The sequence below is a fragment of the Vanellus vanellus genome (genome assembly GCF_965231255.1).
Source record: "Vanellus vanellus genome assembly, chromosome: 7".
NCBI classification, from domain to species: domain Eukaryota; kingdom Metazoa; phylum Chordata; class Aves; order Charadriiformes; family Charadriidae; genus Vanellus; species Vanellus vanellus.
Window position 1 is genome coordinate 32,924,974 of NC_138912.1, and position 12,679 is coordinate 32,937,652.

The 12,679-nt window shown below is 36.3% G+C and overlaps 1 protein-coding gene across 3 annotated transcripts in view; it reads right to left on the reverse strand.

The window, feature by feature from the left end:
• Positions 1-236: 236 nt before the first annotated feature.
• Positions 237-12,679, reverse strand: part of CCSER2 (coiled-coil serine rich protein 2) — a gene marked incomplete at its 5' end in the record, with an annotated part of 58,252 nt that continues 45,809 nt past the window's right edge. Inside the window, 3 exons of one of the 3 annotated variants that reach the window (XM_082486797.1) lie at positions 1,930-2,109; positions 5,924-5,963; positions 9,938-10,022. In XM_082486797.1, the coding sequence (XP_082342923.1) occupies positions 2,046-2,109; positions 5,924-5,963; positions 9,938-10,022 (189 nt within the window). In that variant the 3' untranslated portion in view covers positions 1,930-2,045. Of the gene's footprint in view, positions 2,110-5,923; positions 5,964-9,937; positions 10,023-12,679 lie in introns of all 3 variants that reach the window. The other 2 variants (XM_082486796.1, XM_082486795.1) reach the window with 2 other exon arrangements.

Here is a 12,679-nt window from a genome sequence, read left to right on the forward strand (position 1 = left end):
CATGTATTTCCAGACCACCTTCAGAAAAAATACTTCTCCTAGAGAGCAGAAAAAGTTTTTTTGCTTTATTTCCCCAAAAAGCTCCTTCCCAGTTATCATGCACTTCTTTAGAAATTACACCAAAAAAAATTTACAAAAACCCAAAACCAAAATACACATCTCTGAAAAACTCTTAAGAGTACCAGCTCTGGATTAGGACATAATAGGATTGCTCAAAGCAAGTAAGTGGGGTTAAATTTTTTTTTTTAAAAATAGTTGCTTTTTTAATACAAGTTTTATTCTGTAAAATAGTTTCAAATCCTTACACATATGGCAAAGTTTGTGCAAAATTTCAAGTCAGGTACTTCAGAGTCTTTCAATATTAAACAGAAATCAATAAATACAAGTAGTACAATAAAAATTAAAAACTATTAATTAAAATGCATGTTGTGCAACGTCAACATAGGTGTTATGGACCCCTTATTCCCAGAGGCTCCCTACTTACCAATTCATAAGAGCCTGTATTGGAAGGTTTTGCACAAGTATCCTTAGCACTGCGTTTCAAGAATCTACCTCATAATGTGTCTATTCAACACAATAAAAACATAGCACAATCTTAACAAATGATGATGTTTAAGAGAGAAGATTCAATTCACCCTGTGAAATCTGCTTATTGTCTGTGAACAGTGAAAATGGGATAAATAAAGAACAGAGCAACTTCAGATTACAGCAAAACAAAACAACACAACCCACCCAACCCATCAGATTAAATAACATTTAAATATGTCAGTCTTGAGATAATGATAAATACAAGGATTTTTGCATAGGCCTCTGGAATACAGAGTCAGAATTATGGCCAATAAAACATCTGCTAGTAAGTCTAATTTTCCACCACTCTAACCTAACGAGTACTCAGAACCAAGAAGTTAAACTGAAGAGTAATTTCATTGTCTAGTAACTCAAATAAACAGAGGTAAGAAATTATTTCTACCATCCTGAAATATATGGTGCAGCATTCTGGCATTTGTGATTACCACAGACTTCAATATTTGCTTAATTACTAAGATCACTGGGCAACACAATCTTTAATACAGACCAACAATATAATAAGCACTCTCAAGAGAAGCTGCACAGCTCATAAAAGGAGCCTCAGAAGATAACAGGATGGAGTATGCAAACACAAAAGGAAGATGCTAATTTTAGTATTCACTCAGATTTGCAGGCTGTAGATAAAGCAGCCTCAAAGGCAGCCAACACATAGGAAGTGGTTTAATTTATGGCATCATTCAATGAGATGTAGGTACGTTCTCAATGTGTCTTTGGTTTAGGGAGGCGGGAATGCCGATTAGAGGGCAAACTATCCCCAGAATGCAAACCGGTATTCTGTGTTTGCACGTTTTCCTTTCTCTGTACCGGTGGCTTTGGGATGTTTGTCTTCAAACAGGTGTTTTGAGGCTCTGCAGATACTGGTGTGGATTTCTGACTGCTCATTTGCTTAGATTTAACAAAAGACATAGTTGGTGGGCGAAGTTTAGACGCTTTCTGACTCTGTTTACCCTTTAGGTTATCCTGACCAGATGTTGGCTGTAGCTGAGTTGAACTACTTGACGGTAGAAGGTCACGTTCCTTGGAAGCAGCGGAATGATTTGCAGATCGTGCGAGAATGGCCATCGTCGGAGGCACTAAAGCATTTTGGGGCTTTGCGATTCTTAAAGTCTTTGGCCGAGAAGCCTGGTTTGTGAATGAGGGTTGACCTTTCACAGCTAATTCAGTCTGCACCACTCTAGCATCAGCTCGTGTAGAGGTCTGAAAACAGGAACGAGATGGTAATGTACCTTCTTTATTACCAGCCACCTCTCCAGGATCTTCAGTATTTTTATTTTTCCAATTTTCCAAATATGATGCATTCTCATCTTTTCTGTTTAGCTGTATGCTCATTAAAGAGTTTACATCATTCAGGCTATTTATGAGAGAGACATTTGCAGCATTTTGATTCTGATGATTGCTATTTTCATGCAGACCATATTTAGGATATTCACTGTGGGCCTCGATATGTGGCATTTTTATTAGTTTTCCCTGGACGAGGTCTGTGGAACTGGGAAGGCTGTTGGAAGGCTGTAGTACTTGAGGCTGTTAAAGAGAAAAGAATACAATAAGATATTAGGCAAAGAAAACACTAGATAACATTCTGATTCCAACATGCGCTGACTGGATGCTTGAAAAAGGCTGTATATCTGTTTTTTTAAAACCAAAACTTTGACTTTGGGAAAACAGGATGGTTTATGGGACATGTACAAATGTAACTTGTAACTTAAGCAGAAAAAATTATACCAGCACTGAAATACACAGCAACATAAAGACAAAAAACCCAATTAGCTTAAAGAAACATGAAGAAGGTATGGTTGATGGGTTCACCTAAATTTGCAGGACAGCGTAAGAATGGCACATGAGTACTGATCAATTCTAAGTGCTTAATAAACAAATGCAACAGCTATCAGACTGTATCTATCTTTTAATTTCTATTCACTGCATACCCAAGTTAACTATCCCAAACCTTTGATCAACATTATACAGTGTACAGGCAGGAAAGATGTTTAATGGACCACATCAACTTACAGTGCATTTCCCTTGCCTTACTGAGGTCAGAAAGTTTGATATAGGTATGTTGTAATTAGGTCAGTGACTAGATTTAGGTAACTTATCTTTCAAGTGGGCTGGTAATGAAACTCTTCAAAGCAGTACAAGAGAGTATGTATGAAGAGATCATAAACTATCATATACCGGAGATCATATACACTGATAACCAAAGGATAAAAATAACTTAATGAAAATTTTACATGTCATCAGGAGATATAATCTGATCATACATGTATCAGCCGGGATAATTGCCATTACCTCTTCTGGATCATTTCTATTTTCTCTTTGCTCTTCCCTGTAAAAAGACTTTAAAGATTAAGGTATGTGCTAGTTCCACAAACACCTCCTAGACCTGCAACTTGTATACAGATCTTGGAAGAATTATTAAAAGTTCTGCATTTCACGGCAAAGGCCAAAACCTATTAAAACAAACTATAGTTTTAGCAAGTTTCAGGATTAAATGATTTTATTTTTTTTTTTAATAAAGGAGGGGGACTGAACTACTACAAGCTATTTGTATCCCTAAACTACCTGAATTCTTACAAATTGAGAGATTGCATGTACATAGCAAACAGGCTTATGATATTTGTCTACTAGTGAAATATAGTCAGTAAGAAAGAAGCAACGTTTGTCTTTAAGGGATTTGACTAAAATGCCACTTCAGTCACTCTCTTGAATTATTCACAACTTCTAAATGAGAAAGCCAATTATTTGTCTGGTCTTTTTAGTTCTTCTTAGAATCAGCAGGAAGAATGTAATGAGACCTGTGCATGCCAAAGTCCTGTTATATTTCTGGGACAATAGCACATCTCGGGATTCTTTAAGCTTTTCATCTTTTCCCTGGCAAGATTACTACTGAAAACCAAATCCTCAAAATTCCCCATTAAGAAAAAAAATTAACGGTAGTGAGAGAAATATCAAGGTTCCTCAATTTAGTTTTGATTTACTAGCCTTTTCTCCCTTTAAAATATACCGGTTCTACCTGTAAGCAAAGGCAACATCTAAGCTGGACCAGTGACATCAGCAAGTGATAGACAGGTAAGTGCAAGTACCTTGAGAAATCTGAATACAATTGTTTTGGCAAAGGGGGAGGAAGACAGAAAAAACACCACAAAAAAGCCTTCGAAATGGCATCAAATGAGTATCAAAACATTTTTCCTTACGTGACCAAAACTAGCTTAACCTTTTGAATCCTTCTTAACCATGCAATCCTACAGGACGGAAGTACTAAACATATTAATAATTCAATTTATTCAGTGAGTTACAGCTTAGAAAAAACAAATCTGCTAGATATTTTTGTCATTTTTCAGTGTTTATGTAATGGGTTACAGAAGTCATTATCCTTCCAGCTTAGGAGCTGACAGACAGATGTTAGCCAAAATGATTTATTGATTTGAGACCTCACCTGCAAAAACAAAACTGCAAAAAATGAGTGTAGAAATCAAAGCAATATATACCTGATTACCATACACACTCTTCAACAAATAGTTCATATTTTCTAATCCTACCTAAAAGTCAAAAAGAAGTACGTTTATAGCACACAGTATTGTGTTAAACTCTAAGATGTAAAAATAATCGTTGGAAAAAAATTTCCCCTCACCTCGAAAGGGTTTCTAAATGCCACTCTTCAAAAATGCAGATAAATATCTGAGCATTACAAATCTTATCTTTATATCAAATAATCCTAGTTAGACTAAACAGTAAAATAAAAAATTTATAAGTTACAGAGAAACTAAATTTATATGGAAAGTTGAGTTAAACACAAAAACATCTGAAACACAGCAAAGAAGCAAGCTTTTGATATTACTATTTTGAGTTCTTTTGACAAAAACTAGGTAACATTTGAGCTTTTCCATTTGGACAACTTTTCATTTTTACACATAAACCCACATATTTTCCTCATTATCCTTCGTAACCTAAAAACTTCTAAGCAGCTTAATATCCAGAAATATAGCAATTCAAAGGTAGAAAACAGCTACATGTTTATGAGGACACTAAAGCTACGATATCATCTTTGCTACTTTTTTTTTTAAATGCTGTACTGTTTTCTAATTTTGTATGTCTACTTAGTCAGTCTGTCCATTTATAGTGATTACAGATTTTAATCTCTTGAAATTGCTACATGCATTAACAATCAAGATGACACCGAAAGCAAAAAAAAACCCACTTCCAAAATACGCAAGTAACTGTTCACAAGGTTCTAACACTGAAAACTGCATTATCTTCATCCAGAGCTTACATCTTTGCCTTATACACAAGCTTTCTGTTTACTAGGGAAGTCTTAATAAGTTACGATCACATTATTAGTCAAAAAAAAAAAAAAAAAAACAGCCAGCAGAAGGACTAGTACTTGGCAGATTCCATCACAAGAAGGAGGGGGAACAGAAAGATAAAGAAGCATTCCACCTTATAGGAATAGTAATTTATTTCACAGAAACCTTTAAAAAAAAAAAAAAATCAGTTTGTCATCTGCATTGCTTTGAGTGCAATTTTGATAATATTTCAGGGCAGGACAGACCATGACCATCATGCCAACCAGACTTCTATTTCTGACCCATAAACAAAACATTAAGGTGGACAAACACCTGCATTCCCTTGGGATACTCCTAAAATATGAAGTTGGACTCTAAAATATCTCTAATACAATGTAACTGTAGAGAATTAGTCCTCCCCAAAATGAAAGTACATTAGACAAAACACTTTGTGCACATGCTCCTTTTTGCACAACAAAGAAACAGACTTTTCTGCACAGGCAAGAGCTTCAAACACTTGCATGTATTGGTGCACCAATCAAAATTACCAAATTACAGTCCCTGTCACATCAGCTTAAGAAATTTTCTCGTGTTTCTCTCAAGTAAATCTGGCTGTTACATCATCCAGAGAAAAATGACAACATATCCACAAAGAGGATCACCGTTACTACACAGTTATTGAACCACTGAAATTGCATTAGCTTTGTGTTGGAAGACTGAGATGATTATGTTATACTGATAAAGAAGTTAAATCAATGTGGTCTTGACAGTAATAGTCATTGCAGTATCACTACTTTAAAATTCCCTTCAGTTTTGCTTTGGTGGTTCTGTATTTCTAACCTCAATCCCCATCTCGATTCCCTATACAATACTTCTGTAGGATGAAATAAAGACATTTTCTCCCTGCACTATTTTGAGGAACGAGGGAAGTGAAACAATGAGAAATGGGAGAACTGCATGCACATCTCCGGTAGACATGCATCATGCATAGGGCAAAAAAAACCAAGAGTGAAAATGCGTGAGGAGATGGGAAGAAATCTGAAGTTGTACCGTACCACGCTTTATCACAGAAGTAATGGACTAACTTCTCAACTCCTTGCCAATGGCATAATGGGAAAGCAGAGACAAGAAAAAGACAAGGACAATGATGTCAGAGGACCAAGACAAAACAATGAGCAATTGCCATGACAGAACTGCAACTTGTCACCATTTAAATTGCAATTAACGTGTCTCCCATTCATTTTTAATCCACCCTCTAGAAACAAGGGTACCAACAGGGGTTAAGTAATGCAGTACAAATAATATTTATAGCAAGACCTGCATGGAATACCTTTGCCCTTATAACTTGAAGTCTTTTAACACAGTTAAACTCTTAACACTTCAAATACTGTTTAGAGCTGTAACTAGAATTTGTGTGTATGATTACAACTGTGTACATCAAAAATATTTGCATCCATACACATACAAGTTAGATATCTAACAATGAACAACAATGGCATAAGCTATACTGCCTTACATATTTTGACCATGTTGCCCATACTGTTTAATAACCCATCTTCCTAGCAACTTGCTCATGAGCTTGAAGAGACTCCAAACAAGATACGTTTCTCCTGTAGTCAAATCTGCAACTACCCAACTTGGGAGAATGGAGATTTCTTAAAATACATTTCTTCATACAGCAAAACACTCATCTCGCAGAGCAAAAATAAATACATATAAAGGACAGTAACGTAACGATTCCAGGACACTTTTAATAATTTGTCACTCTCTTAACGTGAATCATAGAGCTTCCAAGATAATATTCTGAAGCAACTTTGTTCTGCTAGCACCAACGCCTTTCACACCCTACAAAGAACCTGAGCCAGTCAATAAAGGTTTGGAAACATTTCATAGTGTTAAGCAATGCACCCTTGTTTAAAAAAAAAAAAAAAAAAAAAAGTGCTGGGAAAAGCAAAGCTTGGACCGGATATATAGTCAATATGCATACGCAGCTTTCTTGCTAGTGATAAAAAACCATGTGTCACCTGCTAGAATTGCTTACATTATCTTTATTTGTAATGCTTTCATGCAAAAAGTCTAAATATTTTTTCCATGAAGTGCACAGTAAGCAGAGATGTGAACAACTGCAATGCTTGAGTAACAAAACAGTTTTCATCTGCATTTCTGTGTGGAGAAGCATTTGGGACTAGGGGCCTAGAGAAAGTAGTGTAATATTCTTGTATTGCAACAAGAGTTGATAATTGGTTCACTGACAATATGTACTCTAAATGCTGTGTTTCCAGAGCTACATCGTTAAAGCTCCAGAATACAAATGCAAAAGTTTTAAGAAAGTTTGCTATGTCATCAAATTATGTCCTATAACCAAAATATAAAGGACCATTACATAAGGACTGAGTTCAAGACACATATGGGAGTTAAAGGAATAAGAAACATACAGTTTTGTTCATAAGATGACAAAAATCACTGTTATCAAATTATGAAAGTGTTTATGAAATACAAAATGCTGAATTGTTTCCAAGGCTGTTGAAACAACATGAAGTTAAGAAGTGTGAAAGCATTAACAATTAATTCTTGTTAAAAATGCAACACACACATCCAATTCCAAAGTATGTTAACAAGTGCAGTGATATGGGAAGTTCATAGGGCAATGTAAGCAGTAGGTATGCTAACACTGTAACTGGGGCTAATAGAGAAGAACTGTAAGCATATGATAGTATTGTAATGTTGTGTAGCAGGGATGTTATCTGTCCCGTACAGCAGTAGTAAAATTGCATTACAGTATATAAACAACTAAATATGATCAGTTTACAGATTTATAGCCTCATAATCTACAGTGCTTGTAAGATTTTTATGTATCCATCAACTATCAACAACATAGTAAAGAAACTTGCAGCATTCACAAGCGCAGATGCTTTTTAGGTTCAGGATCCAGGAGTTAGAGAAGAAATGCTTGAATTCCAAGCTCTCCAGACAGAAAACACAGCCAAACAAAAACTGAGATTACTTCATGTTCCCATCACCTTCTCCATTTTATTGCAAAAGAACACTGACATTGACTTTAAGGCTGCTTTCTTATTCTTGGTGGGGAAGCCCAGCTCACCACTTGCCTCAAAACCCCACATTTGGCATTTCGTACCAGCTCAAAAACCAGCAGACCTAAAACCACTGAATCAAGGGAAGAGGTAGTGTGGGGAAAGAAGGATGCTAGTGATAATTCCAGTAACGTACTATTTTATGGGACTCTTCAGTGATGAATTGGTGATATTGCAAGAGTGTCAGTAAAAATGCCCAAGAAACCTCCTAATTTATACTGTATTTTTATTCTCAGTATTTATCTTTTGATCCAACCTGAAACAAAGAAAAAAAGCTAGGAACACTCAGTTATAGGAAACGTTTATTTTCCTAAGCAATAGGTTAATTATAGTTTAGGTTAATTAGTCAAGGGCCAGTTTTCATCTACTTTATTTCCTTTACTAATAATTCATAGAATTTAATGTACAAGATGTCTACTAAAAAACCCAAGCTGCTTTAGCAATGGAAATTCGCTATGGAACCCCTGAATAAGAAGCTGCTGGCATTAGTGGAGGAATGAGATGGGAGCTCAAAGAACTGGTAAGAGATTAGCAAAGTTTTCTTCAGTCAAGCAGTCAATGTGAATGACATGACACCAGTGGCACACATCTGGCAGCTCAGACACCATCCTCCCATTCTGACTCTCTGATCAGTTAGCCTCCAAAAATGTGACATTTATATGATCCTCAGGTCTAAACCTGAGCTTTTTAAACTCTGATTCTCTGCTGACAGGACAGCAAAACAGCCAGGCTGTGCTACTGCTGGCCCTCTACCCAGAAACAGAAGACATTATGATCAGCTTTAAGGGTTCTACATTCATTACACATACACAGAGTCCCACATCAAACAGCACAGGAAGATGAAGCGCATCCTTCCATTGCATAGAGAAAAGCCTATGAAACAGGCTGTGCATTCCTGATGAGTTATTTAAATGAACATTGTCACAGAAACATCAAGAGAGTATTTGAAACAATTTACAAAATACTTTACAAGATTTTTTTCTTGTAATTGAAATAAGTTAGAATTATTGCAATCTCAAATATAAGAAAGCTTAGTTTTCCAAGGTGCAACTCACTCTTCAGATCTCCATTGGCCCTGGAAATCTTACTGTTTCCATGATATTACTTTTTCCTTTATTTCTTGTCCAAATACACTCTTGGGCTTTGCTAGGCAGTCAGACACACTGTAATTCTCAAATTACAGTACATTTAAAAAAATATAACTTCAGCTTTATGAACTAGTTATATTTCTTGGAACAATTATCTGTTTATAATGCAATACCAAAGCACAAAATAAGACTTACCATTTCTCTATGTCTATGTAAGCACACAGTTTTAAAATCAGCAATTGTCTTTTGTTTTGCAGATCCAAGCCAAGAGAACAAATGCATCTTACATCAGCCCACAGTGTAGCTAGCACATAAGGAATGTTAACAAGTCATGCAAATTTTGCAACAGCCACTTCAATGTATTAGAAGCCTTTTTACAACAAATACCGAGGTGGTGGGGGGGGCAGGGGGAAACCATTCTGAAAAGTTAAGAAAACTTCTCGTGAGAGGCAATGAAAACGACACTTTCTCACCAATGTTTTTACGTACATCCGCAGCGTATTTAAGTAAATACAATCCACATATGCACACGTGCAGACTTGTGAGCAAACAGAACACGTTGACAAACAGGATAGTATATTACAGCCATGAAAAAGAAAGGGAAAATGCAGCAAGCAAGATTTATGTTAAGACAAGACAGGAAACAAGGGCCTAGTCAGGGTTGCCTGAAGAACTGCTGAAGTAAATCAGCATTTAATTACTATTATAAAGCTATAAGTTGTAGCTGCTTATACACTGGCTGAAGGAAGCATTTTGGTTAGCCACAGACTATTGTGTATGCCTGTAAATCTGCCTGAGAAAGGAGGATACTAGGAGATGAACAGTGCGTGCAAAGGGGAAGCTTCTACTGGAACACAGTGAGGGAGATGAGTGAGAGGTACAGACTCACTCTGTCTGCGGTGCGGTGGAACACTCCGAGGGATGCCCTGGAATGAGCCCTGCCAGGGAGAGAAGGAGGGAGCAGAATACCCACCCTGTGCAGAAAGAGAGAGGGGGAGAAGTATAATAAAAAAGAGAACAGGGAAAAAACAAGACACCAAAAAGCCACACCATTCTTTTTCCCCCAGAAAGGTATTATTATATTTCCCAGTTGTTCTACTTTGCAAAAGCAAACGCTACATGCTACAAGCCCAGTGGAAAAATGACATTATGACTCCCTAGTTAGAAATCTTACAAAATAAATCTTACAAAATGCACACATTCCCGTTAAAGATGTTTTTAAGGGAAAAGTATAGGAACTGAGCTGTTCATGTTAAAAACACATGCTAAAATTTGTATTTTTACAGCTTTCAAAAATGCTTTTTAAACACTTCACCAAGCAATAAGTTGCTTCATATTAATCTACTGGAAAACCAGCAGCTTTAGTTTACAAGAAAAATTTTCTAATGCATAGAAAAGGCTTTTCTAGCATATCCTGGTGCTTTACAGTCCACTTGACTCATGTTTTGACAGTATTATTAAATGTGAAAGAGAAGAGGTGACATATAACTGTTTTCCTTGCACTTTGCTCTTGGAGCTTGAGCATCCCATTACAGGATCAGAGAACTGTGCACATCAAAGCCATGCTGGGTTTGCCTGTCAGATGTTTCTTATCACCACAGAAGTCACACATTGTGGTTGCTGCACTGTCAAAGCAAGAAAGTAAATTTATGCAGTCTTTCATTTTTTCCATACCCTTACCTTTAAAAGAAATCTATCCAAGCTGGAATTGCCCTCTTAAATCACATAATCTTGATTTCTTATTTCAGCAAGACAGGTTTAAGTCTTTACAACCCCTTCACCATTTAGCAGCTGAAAACTTCTGCTTTTGTGAGTTCTGGAATATTAGTGCTAACAGTAACAACTGCCGTTGCCTCCTGGCTACCAGTAACCACCAGATATCAACAGCAACTAGTTGTAGCTACTCTTTCAGACAGCAGCCATAAGATATCTGAAGGAACATCTATAGCAAAGCAAACAAGAACACCGTTTGCCCCTCCTCTCTAGTTTCTCTGCTGGCGTATCTGCTGCAGATCATAATGCCAGGGCTGGACAAACACTACAGTAGTATTTTATTTCCATGCTTCTTTTAAAAGAATGTTAAGCACCACATTATTTCTATAAAGAAATATTCTGCTTTTATTTGTCCTAGCAGAACTTTAAACACTTCCCTGACCTTCCCGTTATCCTAATCTAGTTAAATTTTATCCACCACTATTCCAAGTTTCAGTACTGCCAACGTTAACACACGCATTTAATCAAGTCTTAGAGTTTGCTAGCCTGAACATTTTAAAACTAGAACGGGAAATAAAGAAAAAATGAAAAGACTTCTTCATTCTTCTTCAGAAGCTGAGATAAAGCAGTTACTGGAGCAAAATCCAAGAAAAAAATAAAAATAAATTCTTTAATCTAATTATCTCTAGATGAAGATATTGATTACCTAACATGTTCTTATAGTCCTCCATCAGTAGTCATTAACATCAACACAATTTGTAGACTGCTGCATGAAAGAACAACAGTACTAGCTTCAGTCAAGCAATATGACAAAATAACATATGTTGCATCAGCTGAGTAGGTATTAAAACCAGAAGTATTCCAGGGAACAAGATTAATCAATCAGTGACTGATGAGACATTAATGAAAATCTTTGAACAAGCCTGAAAAATGAGGTGTTCTGTACAGCGCTGTGAAAATTCACATTTCACCCTAAATCGTGTCAGGGTGGTAGAACAACAACAACAAAAAATTATTTCAATTTTCTGAACATAACTGAATCTCCTGACAGTGAAAAGCACAGTATCATCAGGCATAGGTCTCATCTTGTAGAGACTTGTTTGAGCTGGCAATGGGCTTTTTCCAGACTTTGAAATTTTTAATGCATTAAATTAAGAAGGGAGATGAAAGTTTTATATCCTCTCCCTTCCTCTCTCTAAAACGAGAGATTAAGACAAGTACAAGCCAGCTGAGCTACATAACGGTTATGATACTATTGTAAAAGCAAAGATATATTTAGATGTCTTGATACATTCCAGTAATTTTTAAGCATCCATATTAGCACTTCAAAGCACAGCACTAAGTAGTCTTCTCAATAATTCTTCATGGTATTTAATTATTATTCTGACTGAGGAAGTAAATGAAGAAAGCGCAAGTAACTTCCCACAGTGTTTTGCCTGCATAACTGAACTGCTCTCCAGGCACAGATCAGCCCCATTCTCCCAAATGCTGAAGAATATTCCATAATCCGAGAAGCAGAAGAACCAGCTCTTCCTCTGGCAGCAGTCTTGAGAGAAGACTGCTCCGCACAGGCAAATATCAAATAAGTGTCACATTTCTTATTTATAAAGAAATCATAACAAGCATTGTTTAATTGTACACAAAATAAAGTAATTAAAATTAACATCAACTGAACCTAGTAAGGACCAGGAAATACAGCACTGGGAATTTATTAAGATGAGTATTATAAATTACATTGATTTTACAAATGATAAAGGTTGTACTGATCCCATACATATAGCATATTGAGATAAGCATCTGCAAAGAAGCCTGGCTTATGAAAAGATGGCTTTTCTTTTACTAGTGTTTCACAAAACTCCAGCAAATTTACAAAGCTTTCTCCTTTAAACAAGTCACATCCATCCCCTTCTATTAGTCA